This window comes from Schistocerca piceifrons, chromosome X, assembly GCF_021461385.2.
Source record: "Schistocerca piceifrons isolate TAMUIC-IGC-003096 chromosome X, iqSchPice1.1, whole genome shotgun sequence".
Taxonomy (NCBI): Eukaryota; Metazoa; Arthropoda; class Insecta; order Orthoptera; family Acrididae; genus Schistocerca; species Schistocerca piceifrons.
In genome coordinates this window covers 663,419,257-663,433,176 of record NC_060149.1, presented here as the reverse complement: position 1 = coordinate 663,433,176, position 13,920 = coordinate 663,419,257, and the positions used below count along the sequence as shown (strand labels likewise).

At 48.8% G+C, this 13,920-nt stretch overlaps 1 protein-coding gene and 1 pseudogene across 1 annotated transcript in view; one reads left to right on the top strand and one right to left on the bottom strand.

The window, feature by feature from the left end:
- Nucleotides 1-982: 982 nt before the first annotated feature.
- LOC124722591 (protein suppressor 2 of zeste-like) overlaps nt 983-13,920 on the bottom strand; it is a 75,226-nt gene continuing 62,288 nt past the window's right edge. Inside the window, exons 4-7 of the mRNA XM_047247727.1 lie at nt 11,679-11,733; nt 8,490-8,681; nt 3,395-4,201; nt 983-3,241 (exon numbers count right to left, since the gene is read on the bottom strand). Coding sequence (XP_047103683.1) covers nt 983-3,241; nt 3,395-4,201; nt 8,490-8,681; nt 11,679-11,733 — 3,313 coding nt within the window. The remainder of the gene's footprint in view (nt 3,242-3,394; nt 4,202-8,489; nt 8,682-11,678; nt 11,734-13,920) is intronic.
- Nucleotides 10,753-10,870, top strand: LOC124723824 (annotated as a pseudogene).

Below are 13,920 nucleotides of genomic sequence, written 5' to 3'. Positions count from 1 at the left end.
CCAGTTACAGCAGAAACCCAACCGAAAACAAAGTTTCATTTTTTGGTAACATTTTAGTTTCCCAAAGTAAACGCATTTTATATATATATAACGAGTGACTGCGCGAAAACAAATTGGATGAAGCTTGTAAGCCCATAAAAATTTATCGGGTTAGTGTCTTTCCCACTTTTCTTAGTATAAGAAAAACTTCGTATCACAGTGATCTCGTTTCAGGCAGAAGCTCGATGTTGATGGACATTAAGAGGGAATGAGACGGCAAGTTTTTGATGGCGGGAAATTGTGGATTCTGAAAGTGAAATTGCTCAGGTTTATAAAAAATCGAGATATTTTTCAGTTTGCCGCCTCGTTCTTTTCAGCTTCAGTATCCGCAGGCAACCCGACAGGCACTTTTTCGTCAAACTCGATACTGCTTAAGAATTTTTCTAAGATACATATTTAAGTTACGAGACTGCCTCAAAATTTGGGCCTTCTTTGGGAACGAAGCTGCCGAGTAGGTATAATGACGCAAGTTACACGCACGCATTTCTTCCAATAAGGAACATTTAACAGAGGACGAAACTAACACGTAGGGTTTCCCTAACTGGGGAATTAACATAGCACAAAGGAAGAGGAAAAATTAACCGCTTCGACGAGAAATTCGTTAACGTCTCTGACGTGCTGTCGAGACAATAATGTTCATTTTGCAGCACTGTCACGTGTTTCTCTCACGATAGACGAATGATTATACTAGTTTAGTTTTCCCTCGCGCATTACGAGCATTCGACACTTAAATATTCGCCGTTTATGTCGGTTCTACGCACGTTCAAATTTAATACGCGGACGTTGCGTAACTGTTGACAGTTTACAATACACTAACAGCGTGTTCGTTTCTTCCGAGCACAATTCGGATTGTTCGCTCGTCTTAAACGTCGAAAACGACACAACACACGAGTTTCAGTATACGGTCGACACTGCATCACAGTGGCAGTAGTAGGGAAGCAGCTCACTTGCTGACGTTGGCCTCGACGGCGCGAATGGTGAGCCCGGCGGCCACCTTCTCGATGTTGCGCGTCATGTTCTCCATCTTGCGGATGTTGGAGACGGACGACTGGGCGGTGGTGGTGGCGGTGGCGGCGGCGGCGGCGGCGGCGGCGGCGGCCTGCGCGGCAGACGCCTTGGACGTGGCGTAGCCCTGGTAGATGGGCGGCGCCTTGGCCTGCATGCGGTGCTGCGGCTGCTGGCGGAACATCAGCGCCGACGGGTTGGGGATGTGGCGCACCGTCTGGTTCGGGCCGGGTTTGCGGCTGGCGTAGCCGCCCCCGGGCGGCCCCGCCCCCGCCGCGCCGCGACCGCGGCACGAGAACACGTCGTGGAGCTGTGGGGTGCCCGCCGGCTTCGACGGCGGAACGGGGATGCGGATCGGAGAGCCCGGGCCTCCCGCCGCGGCCAGCGAGTAGGCGGAGGTCGCGCCGGAGCCGGCGCCGGACGCGTACTGACCGGTCGAGGACGGCCGCGAGAACGCTCCGGACTTGGCCGGACCTTTGGCCTGCGACGTCGCCGCTGCCGCCGCCTTCTGTTGTTGTTGCTGTTGTTGCTGCTGCTGCTTGGACGGCGCACGCGCGCCGCCCTTGCCTTGTGACGACATCATGTTGCGGATGTGCACCGCCGCCTCGGACAGCGTCTTGAGGTTGCTCATATTGGACGTCGGCGTCGATCCGGACGGCGCGCCGCCACCACCTCCGCCGGGCCCCGCCAGCGTCCCCAGTAGCGCGGAGGATAGCGCACCGTCCGAGGGCGCGTTGGGAGAGTTGCTCCCGTTGCGACCGGGTACCGTCGACGAGATGAGGTTGGCGTTGCCGGCCATAACGAGCCCCGGGTGCAGGCTGGACAGCTGGCGGTGGACGAGCGTCTGCGCGATGGACAGTATGCTCTGCTGCGCGGGCGCCGTGGGGCTCTTGGTGGAGGGCGGCGAGCTGAGGTCCATGCCGGGCGACGTGGGCGACGCGCCGTCCCGCGCCCGAGACGACTTGCCCGACAGGTCGAGCGCGCCAATGTCGTCGTGCCGGATCGCCTGCTCGTCGTCCGGCTTGCTGCTGTCCGCCTTGGGCGCCGCCGCAGTCCTCGCCGGCGGCCCGCTCTTGTTCGCGGCGTTCGACGGCGGCTTCGGAGTGATCGTGAGACCCGTCAGGGGCCGCACGCCCGTCGCCGAGGGCTTCTTAATCCTCACGAGCGGTATCGTCGCCGGCAGAGGTCTCGACGTTTTTGCACTCGGACCCTCACCCCCACCCGCCTTTTTACCGAACTCCGACTCGCTCGTAGTGGACGGAGTTTGCTTAGACGAAGTAGACGACTTGGCAGCGGTCTTGTTCTGTCCTCCGCTGCCCGACTGTCCGGGGCCGGGCGCGTTGACCAGCATAATCTCGAGGGCGGGCCTCTTACTTTCCGACGCACTGTTCGTCTTGTGGTCGAGCTTGCGCTTCTCGCCAGCAGTGACCTTGCTTACGGTGATGGAGGACGGCGGAAGCATCACGTTCGTCTTCTTCGCCCCGTTTCCTTCCTCGGGTGTGTCGGGAGACTTGGGAGTATAGCACAGGCTCTTGTTCGTCCTGTGCGACCTGACCTGTGGAACGCGCTCCTTGGCAGCTACCGCCCAATCCCCGTCGGCGTTAGCCGCGTCGCCACTACTGCCCACCCCCGCTCCGTTCTGGTCCTGCTGCTCCTGGTGTTTGTTATGGTGGTGGTGTTTGGAGTGGTGGTGAGGGTGGTGCTTGTGGTGCCCCGAATTCGAGGAAGACGGAAGGTTAGATATCACCGGACTCGTGGGGGAATTCAGCTTCACTTTCAGCTTCATGGCGTCCTTATCGTACTGCAAAATCGTCGGCGTCGACGTGATTTCGCTCTTGTGTACCCTCCTCTTCTTAGCACCTTCTTCGCCGCGCGCGTGGTGTTTAGACTTGTGCTTACTCCTCTTGCGCCCACCGCCGTGTTCCTCTCTCGTTTTCGCCTTCGACTTGCCGAGACCCTTGCCCCTCTTCTCTCTCGGCAACACGGGCTGCTCCTCCTCCTCCGCGGGCTTCTCCGGAACGGGTTCCGGTTCTTTGGGTTTCTCTGGCAGAGGCTCGGCAACCACTTCTTCGTCCTCGCCTTCAGAAGACGATATTCGCAAGGTAAACTCGTCCTCGTCCTCCTCTTCGTTGAAGTCGTCCGCTATAGATTCTAGGTCGAACGAGGTGACAGGCAGGACGATGGGGTTGGGCGCAAGCTGCAAAGTTAGTGGTGGCTGTGCCTGTAGTGCTGGCGGTGGTGGTGGTGGCGGTGGTGGTGGCGGTGGCGGCGGCGGAGGTGGCGGTGGCGCCAGTGGCTGCGGTGGAGGTGGCGGCGGCGGCGGCAACTCGGGCTCTCTCTGCGGACTTGCCGGCTTGCGCTCGGCCTCCCCTTCTTCAGTCTTGTGGTTTGCGCTCGCAACGCAGTCAGTCAACGGCGCTACCGCCGCGCAGTCCATCGCCTCGTCGCTCTTCTCTTGCGTCGTCTCTGTCGCCGGCGTCGCGGGTTGCGGCTGCTGGCCCTGCGCCGGCACGTCAGCCGCTGACGCCGCCTTTTCCGGCTGCTGCTGCGGCCCCAGCGCCTCTGCCACTGGAGTCGCGGGTTCGGACTCCTGCTGCTGCTGCGCCAATGTCGGCGACGCGCTCTCGACGCAGGGCGCAGCTTCCGGGACGGCCGTCTGCACATCAGTCAGTGAAGCAGGCGGCAAGTTTTCGATACGCGCTCCAGGGTCCGTTGCAGGCGTTTCCGCCGGCTGCGGGTCCACCTTGTCATCCGTCTGGGGCGCCAGCTCTTCTGGACAGACGGACGTTTCTCGCGAGGGCTGGACGGACGCGGCCGCTTCGGCCCCCGCCTCCTCCGTCCCTGAAGACGGTGGCGCTTGCAGTGCCGCCTCCACCACCGCCTCCGCCGCAGCGGCTGCGTCCGCGTCCCCAGGGGGCGGCTGCTCCCCCTCGCCGTCAGCGGCGGGGGTGGGGATGGGGCTGGCAGTGGCCGCCCCCGCCTGGCCCTCCGCCCCCTCCGCCGCGGTGGCGCCGCCGGCCGCTTCCGTGGCGGCGTCACACCCGGCCTTCTCCTCTTCCTCCAGTTCTGCCTCCGAGGCGGCAGCGGACGAGGACACCGCCGCGGACTCGGGAGGCTGCCGCCTGTATATGCGGTACGTCACCTGCATCCGCGACGACTGCAACATAACAACAATGCGCTTTACTAACGCAGCACTCGTACCGTATTAGCTACGTGTGTACAGTGTCGAGAGAAGTGAAGAAGGAAGGAAAATTAGAGTGTGAAGTGCCGTCGAAAGTGCGGTCATTAAGAGTCCGAGAACAAGCTCGAATTACGAAAGATGGAGAAGGAAATTGGTCGCCCCCTTTTGAAAGAACCATCTCGGCATTTTCCTTTAGCGATTTAGGGAAATCAAAGAAAACCTATGTCTAGGTGGCCGGACGGAGATTTGGACTGTCGTCCTCCCGAATGCTAGTCCGGTTGTGGTGTTCGTGCCACATCACTGCCCACGTTTATTACATTTTATTGCTATGTCTCAATGCGCAGTACAGAACAATTCTTTTAAGGGAGGCTAGCGAGTAGGTAGGATCAAAACACAGACTCATCGAACGACGCGCCAGATGGTCACATGGGCTGAGAACGGCCGGGTGAGCAAGAGCCGTATCGTACTGGATGACAGAGAGACAATGTGTGGATTCACCTACCACGCTGGGCGCCAAGAAGCGAAGCTTTCATTCTGTACGTTCACTGTTTAAATATTAAGACAAGGCTCCTACCGTGCTGATGACATTACTTGCACTAAGAACTTGTTAATAATAATTTCATTATCACTCAGTTCATGAGGAAAAAATAATTACAAATTTTAGTTACTGTCAGTGCTTATTGATGGGAAGGATGGAGCGGTCACGAGTGCATCGTGAAAGGGCAGGCGCCAAACTGTTAAGATAACTCATTAGTCAGTCTATGATTGGTTTTCGAGGTGGCAACACGTGAACTAGTGTGTGAAGCGCATAAAGACGGAATTAATTGTTAAATTTGCCTAGGAAAACATATTTGTGCAATCTCATGTAGATCCTAAGTTCGTATGAAGTATGTTATTGTGACCTTTACTTCTGTAAGTACAAATAAAAATCCAGTTACACCCAAATATTTAGTTTTCAATTTTAATAGCTCTGAATTCTTTCTCATTTGTCATTTCGTTATGCAGTGTTTACTGCACGCACGTTAGAGCCTGCGGCCAACAGAGAAGAAACCACCGTGTTTGTTAATCCTGGAACATTTTTTTTCGTGAGAAGTGTTATCTTCAGGAACCCATTGTCTACTATCCGATGGGTAACCATTTGCATATTTTGGGAATTATACTGGATGTACCCTAGTGAATACTTCGCACAGTGTGCTAACCACTGCGCCACCTCGTTCGTTAAGACAGACACGCATCGGGTTACACAAAGATAATTAAAAAAAAAAAAAAAAACCTGTTCATAGGGTAGCAGAAACGTACAAGAAAAATAATACAGTGAAATGATGTTGGCAGATTAGTTTTCCTTGACTGTGTTATAATAATAGATATAGGCGGTGTTTCAAAAATAGAGGGCATAGTTTCAGGTATGGATTCACCGTAATTCGGGTCCGTGGGGTACATTTTTCGTGAAAACATTAGGATAGAATCATACCATGTGTTTCGCATCAGTACGTAATTCAGCTGTCAATCTCCTTAATACAGTGGTTACACAAGAGTAGGATAACAGTTACAGAACAGATCATTCACGAATGTCGACTGTTGCTATCCGCTGTACACCCGATGGGTCAGCTACATAATCGCTTTGCGCCGAGCTTTCCACTGACTTGTGTTTTCTATTAGTCCACGCGTATTTACGAGTCGACACCTTTCATCGTTTTGCAATTTTCAGTTTAATACCGATTTTTACTTATATTACAGCGAATACTTTTGTTGTCTCAATTTGGGTGCTAGCTCTTTACAACGGCCCCTGATCCAATGTCCTAGCTAAACGCGTTTCAACGCCACACCAGTTTATAAATTTCCACAAAGCTAATTCACGATTATCACGCGCATGCACCTACACTGATACGTTGACATCACAGGCAAAACAAATTCTTCGCGACAAACACGTACAGATATGATGAATCCGTCGTGAGTTCAACCATTGTTTACGTATTATTTGTCTCCTAGTTACTAGCGATGCAAATTTGACGGTATTTTACCACACAAGAAAGTTTGACCAACGAGCGAATGTATTTGAAACTACTTGACGCAGCTGGAAGCCCGATAGAATTTTCTCAGTATATATTGCCGTGAAACCACGCATTTGTATAGAGCGGACAGACGTTTCACGTCAAAAGCTCAGAACGATATGTGTCCGAAAATGCTCGGCTTTCAAGTTATGGACTTCAAAACGGCGGTCTTCAACAGAGCGTTTTTCTTCTTTTAGGCAGTTGCCGTGACAGAGGATATTAACAGGACAGTTAACTCCGAGGAGAAATCATGCTGTGGTTGGCATCTGACATGTACTCAAATCAGGAGCTGCAGAAGTGCACATCATGTAGATCAGGCGGACGGCACTGCCGCGTCGGTTCGTCATTTCTGCCCGGAGAGGTACCCACGGCAAATATGTCCAAGATCGGAAGACATCTGAACTTCTCAATCCCCGTCTCTGTACTCACGGAAAGTTTTACCTCCTAGTTTTAGGAACGGACGACCAAGCTCTACTACTCCAGATATAGAGGAGGACTTCTGGATTCTGTGCAGGCGACTCCTACCAGCACACGAAGGTTAGGGTTGCAAGTGAATGTTCAGCATACGACTCTCTGGATCCTGTTCCGAGAACAATAGTTGGAGCCTCACCATTTGCAACATGTACAGACCCCTGTAACCTCCTTGAACTTAGGACTGTGTTCGCAGGGCCACCACACATCGATGTGAGGACTGTATTCAAGCAGAAGGTGGACATTTTGAACATCTACTGTGAAGGCAATTACCTGCGCGGCGAAAAACAGTCCGGCATATACCATTGATCTGAAGGCCATAACTCGCAATTATTTACGGACACATGTTGTAATGAAATTTTTTTTACTGTATACATATTGGGGATTCATGCCTGAAACTACGGCATCCATTTTTAAACACCCTGTATGTAATTACCGCAACCAGCCACAATGCTTAAGATTACTGAGCTTATGGCAATTAATTAGCTACGTTTTTCGAGTCACCAGTGCTCATAAGCAGGGAATGATTAAATAATTTGTATGTCTTAATATATGGTGATGTGCACTAGCGGCTCAAAACTCGCCGCTAATAAATTACTGCCAAAAGATTAATAAACTTAAAACGTTGTGACTGGTTGCTGACAGGGGAACCTCGTTTCTCCGGACAAGGTGGGACCGTGAGTAATCTGAATTCTCGAAAATCCGGATAGTCCAAAAACTCAGAAAAAATAGAATGACGTGAATTAAATTCCATAAAAACACGCGTTATTTTTTGTGTGTACACGTTAACACACAAACTGTACATTTGAGCAGGTACTGAAAAAAGGACACACAGCGAGCTTTATACACTAAAATAATTATTAAGATCCTTCTGAGCCAGATTCGCTTTTCGTTTTGTGCAGCCCGATCACGCAGTCGTTTCACAAGCCCCAGTCCATAATGTATACACATCTGGCTTTAACATCGTCATCTAATCCGTATCACTATCGTCAGTGTCTGCAGATGAACAAATGGCGATAATTCTGTCATCAGAAATTGTAACAAGCTTCACTGTCATTTGCGTCATTAATATGTGTGCCTGTGCATCCTGTGTCTACGTACACAACATCAGTTCTAGAGTATCAATTAATGCAGACAGTTACTGCACAAAAAAATTTCTTCAAATTAAAAAAAAAATTAAAAAAAAGGTTGCGGATATCCAGACTGGTGGTGGCCAAATAGAACAGACGAGTTTCTATTGTACTACAATTTCAGGGTAGGCTGGACCTACTGATACCAGAAGCTGGCTTTGACCCGCGACGTAATGATGTGGCATGTGATGCCATGCTGGTGTCAATTCCCTGTAGCACTACCTCAGACATTAGTGGAGTCCATGCCACGTCGTGCTGCGGCACTTCTGCGTGCTCGCGGGGGCCCTAAACGATATTAGGCAAGTGTACCAGTTTATTGGGCTCTTCAGTGTATAACAAGTGAATTCTTACTACTTAGATATCTGAAGCAGTGTTAATAGTGTGCTTATTGAATCGTATTATTGTCTCTGGCCTCCTGAGCGATTTCGTCCGCAAGCTAAACATATCTGTACTTACTTTACGGAACATTAACTTTATAAACTTCATATAGGCAAACGCAAGAGAGAGTACGTTGAGATACTGGCGTCGTCGGATAACCGAATGCTCCGTCAGTGAGCCACTAACCACTGTCGTGGCATTAGAAGCTGTAGAAGGCAGCGGTCACGTACTCACCCGTTGGCAGGAGAAGGTGTACGCGATGTCCATGAGCGTGAACGTGTCTGGCAGACACTCGCCCCTGTAGATGACGTCTACTCGGTGCTCGTCCGTGACGCCGAACTTGGAGCGCACCAGGTGCTTCAGCTGGCGGATGCTGACGGCTGCAGGGCAGCGCAGGTACCACGGATGCACACCCGCCGCCTCCTCCTGCACAGACAGGCACGTGTGGAGAGACAGTGAGATGGCAGGTGATCACTTGCTAATGGCATTCTGTCTGCAGCGTGTGAAATGTGATCAAACACATACCCAACTCTTTTATTTGCCCCCCCCCCCCCCCGTAAACGTCCAATCGTATCTTTTTTTGGGTTTGTATAATTGTCCCAGACAACTCCATTCGCCCATGAATGCTTGAGAGGTATAAAATGGTTCAAATAGCTCTGAGCACTTTCGGCTTTACATCTGAGGTCGTCAGTCCCCTAGAACTTAGAATTACTTAAACCTAACTAACCGGCCGTGCGGTTCTAGGCGCTTCAGTCTGGAACTGCGTGACCGCTACGGTCGCAGGTTCGAATCCTGCCTCGGGCATGGATGTGTGTGATCTCCTTAGGTTAGTTAGGTTTAAATGGTTCTAAGTTCTAGGGGACTGATGACCACAGATGTTAAGTCCCATAGTGCCCAGAGCCATTTGAACCTAACTAACCTAAGGACATCATACACATCCATGCCCGAGGCAGGATTCGAACCTGTGACCGTAGCAGTCGCGCGGTTCCGGACAGAAGCGCCCAAACCGCTCGGCCACAGCGGCCGGCTTGAGAGGTATGCGTGGAATATTCGACTGCTTGACTTTGCAAGATATTCTCATCCTCTGTTAGGGCAGATGTTTTCTTCATAGGTTTTTTAGTCACTGATGTCCTCAGTACCCCTCCTTCCATATTACATACCAGTTATCGTTCCGTATGTACAGTACAAGTTCTGATACGTGCATCATTTGACTACGCACCTACACAGAACTTTAAATCTTTCTCGATCTCACTCTAACTGCCCAGTAACCTGCTCTGGACGAAAAACAAGTCGCATTCAAGAGGATATCATCGGCTTGGCTCTCGTAATATACCTCATCTGTCTTGGTGCTGTCCAACAGCGAGCGGCTAGTCCTCACAGCTTTCATTTCCTTTTCTTACCGTATACTCTGCCAACTTTACACATAATTTCATACTCTTGGCCGAAAAATTACCTTCCGTTCCAAATTTGATTCTTTCTGTACTGCTTCCATGCTTACACTTGCTAGCTTATCATTATTCCCACTTGACGGTAATGATTAATTAAAACTCATGCTCTATGCACATTACAATTTTAACAGTAAACAGGATCTCTATGGAGTCTAGGCTTGATGTTAGAGGGGAACTAAAGTCTTTGAACTTACAAGGTACAATAAAAAAAATAAAATATATTGAGGTGGCACTCATTTTGGATGCTAACTTTATTGTAGGCTGTGTAAAAGTTTGGGCATATTTTGATATGCTCTTCGATTTTTAGCTGGTGAAAAAATGGAACAAATAATTTGTATTAAGTTTATCTTTTTAATGTAACTTTGTGCAGTACTGCACTGGATATGCTGGTTGCTGCACGGTGAATTTTCTGAAAATCATATCCAGATTGACCAGCGTCCCAGGCCACTGACTGTTGATCCAGCACAGAGATTAGATCGGTATCTGGCTCGTTACTTGCCTCACAAGCAACCTGATGAATCGAGCTCCCTACACAGCTAACTCAATTTAAAACTTCAGCGGAATTCTTTCTCTACCTCGTTCCTTATCCGCTTCTGCACCCCCACTACATTCGATCTACTGCTTTGATACTTCAAGTGACTTTTTACAGTATTTTTCTGCACAGCGAGTGAACGAATACCGTGACTGTATCGTGTATTATTGAGAAAGAATTGCAGCAACCAGAAGTTATTTATGGTATCAAATTTGTTTCGTTATCCTTTACCAGTTTTGGAGATTTCACACCCATCTACAAAAGCTGCACACTTAGATTATTACAGAAAACAAATAGTAGATCTCACATTTGTTCTTAACACTCACATTCTTATGTTCCTTTTCGTTAGTGTGGCTAGAGAAATATGACCACAATGCATCATAACACAGTTTGTCTGTATTCTACAGGTTAGGTTACAGACACTAACACTTTTGGCAATTATTTGACTACGTAGCCTGTAGTAAGTGTTTCGGATAGTTCTTCTGAAAGAAATAAACAAGGCGCTACTGTCTTATCTGCCAACGGCCTTGCCGCAGTGGTAACACCAGTTCCTGACAGATCACCGAAGTTAAGCGCTGTCGGACTGGGCTAGCACTTGGATGGGTGACCATCCGGTCTGCCGAGCGCTGTTGGCACGCGGGGTGCACTCAGCCCTTGTTAAGCAAACTGAGGAGCTGCTCGACTGACAAGTAGCGGCTCCGGTCTCGTAAACTGACAGACCGCTGGGAGAGCGGTGTGCTAACCACATGCCCTCCATATCCACATCCAGTGACGCCTGACGGCTGAGGATGACACGATGGCCGGTCGGTACCGTTGCGCCTTCCAAGGCCTGTTCGGACGGAGTTTAGTTTAGTTTTACTATCTTATCTGTCGGTCTGGCCATAAAATCTCTTTCAAAACTACTGCATAATACTATGACAAAAAAACAATAACGCTTTTTGTTGTATTTTACGAATATTCCTAATAAATTGCGCCCACTATGATGCCCAGTATAACGAGTGCATATTATATGCGTCCTCTCTGAATCGTTGTATATTTTTTTTTAAAGTTCTTGCATTTAGAAACAAGGTGAAAAACAGAGTGTGACTGGGGGAGAGGAGAAGGTGGGAAGATAGCCAGAAGGAGAAGAGGGTTGAGAAGCCACTGATGCGTCGTAGAATTCCTGTGTGCCACATTAACTCAGTTGTGTATTCATACATGAGTGGAGCAGGTAAGAACTACCCTTCTCAGTCCTTTCGTCCATACGTACAAAAATATCTGTAACCCTATTTTATTGCTACAACATCGTTATGGTTTAATTCCCTTAAGTGAGTATAGCAGAACAAAGACACTGATGAGATGAAACCATTTTGTCATCATTTACTACGCTGTGGGCCACGTAACAAAGGTGTATGGACCGGTTACCAATCCTAGAATAAATTTGAAAAGGCAATAGCAACTCACCTTTGAATGCTGCATCTCTCCACCGTTGGGCGCTTCATCGTCCGTCGGAAAGTCACTGAAACACACAAATAGTTCGTACGGTTAGAAGAAAATATTAAAAGCATTTCAGGCACCTAAACCAAAAATACTATGCAATATAGTGTCTCTCATTTTGCATTCCAGTAGTACAAGTTCTGCGCACCCGAAATTTGCTGAGAAAAAATTCTGACAGTAAAAATTTCTGGGTGATTTGGTAGTGCCATATTCGTTTGAAGACGAATTTTCTTCATGTGTCTTTTCGTGTCCAACGGTGGTGGAAACCTGACTAAATACAATATAGTGCTTTTCCTGACGACTCGCACTTACTGTGAAACAGTACCTCATCTCCACAACACTCGTGGCAGTATCCCTTTCTGTGTGTTAATGTGATACTGGTTTTCGCTTTCGACAGCGTTCAGCCACCTGTGGACTCCAGTCTACTCCAGAAGACTCCAGTAGAGGGTTTGAAGCCACTATTTTTGAATAAGAAAGTTCAAATTCTTACAAATAATCATGGATTTCTAAAGGACAGTAACATGCACGTATAATCGTTTATTTCCGAGGAGAACTTGTGTACCACTTCACTGTCTGTTAACTTTGTGATAGTTCCATATAGATTTTCCCTTTCGGAAACTATAGTATAATAAGAAAATAATGTCGCAATATCACTACAGTTAAAATTAGTGTATTTGTAACGTTCGTTACCTTCTTTCATCAATAAAATAAAGGGATTGTATTTGTAGCCTGTAACCACGATTTGTTGTTATGGTACGTTGTTAGTTACTATGTGCTGTGTATGTTTCACATAAATTTATTTCAGTCATCATATGTACTACAGATGCATGGCTTGCACACCTACGCCCTTCATAATCCTTCAGTTAAGAAAGTCACCCTGCAGCATCCGCGGGGGTTGGAACATTTGCACGGAGTGACACTCGCATGCAGCCTCGGGCTCTTGCCAGGCTAACCGGGATTTCACAAGTACAGGCCAACTAAGAAGCTGCGAGCTGGCTCAAACTCACACCACATCTGTGAGCAATCATGTACCGCTTCAGGGGGGCCGATTAAAGCGTTCCGTCGGAAATTTAATTTTAAGACTATTGTATTATTTCCATGGAAGGATATCGGTGGGATCTTGTGTAGCTCCCAGATATTTTCGCCTAATTCGATGTGACGATTTCTTCGCGCTTCTGTGTGATGTTTTCGATTTTACTAAGTCGTAACCTGGACTGACGAGGTGCTGTACTTCTTCAACGTGAACTGACAAAATTATAGCGCCTGTTTCTTTTGCCCGCTGTTTAGCGCTGACAAAACTTCATGTGGTGCTTCATCTGGAATGCTAACATGGCTACCTTCCCCTGAAACTGTAGGAGTACTTGCTCGAACACTGCAAAAATGAGACGTAACGGTGCATACCCGGATCGGCCAGCGGTCATCGCCGTGGAATCCCATCATTACTACTTGCGCCTAAGTACCATTCTACGGGTGACAGTTATTCCTACTTGATAGTTGTGATAGCAATTCTGTAAGCAGAAATACCGTTGTTATGTCCTAGATGGAAGAAAGTAGGCATTTCATCGTGGAAAAGATAGAAATTGTTGCTTAAATATTGAGTATATACGAGTGAGTGAAGCACAGGAAATTTATGAACTTCATTCGTGGTAGTTCATTACCAGAGGGAAGAATTCAACAGGTCCTCGACTTCTTAACTTGAAGCGGGTGACGTGGGAAAGTATTTATTATATATGAATTCAAGGGATGATAGATTCAATTAAAACTGCAAGTGCTCCATCTATAAAGGGCGATCAAAAAGTTTCCGTTTGAAGGCGTCGCTGCAGCGTGCATGCAACGTAGGGCGACGGATGCGGGAGTATAAGCACCGACATATAGGCAAGGGATAAGGGCGACATTCGTGTCTTTCCGACGTGCATGCGATGTTAAAACCAAATGAGTCCAAACACAACCAATGAGCTGTTATTCTTTTCTTGGCTGCCGAAGGACAATCAGCGATAGACATCGATCAGAGCATGAAGAATGTGTATGCGGCAGCATGTCTGTCGAAAACCAATGGTGTGCCAAGTAGTGGTGCTATGTCATGGTAACGCACGTCCCCATATCGCAAATGTAACGCACAAGACACTCCAGCATCCGCCCTATAGTCCTGATCCCTCTCCATGCGAAGCCGGCCGTTGTGGCCGAGCGGTTCTAAGCGCTTCAGTCTGGA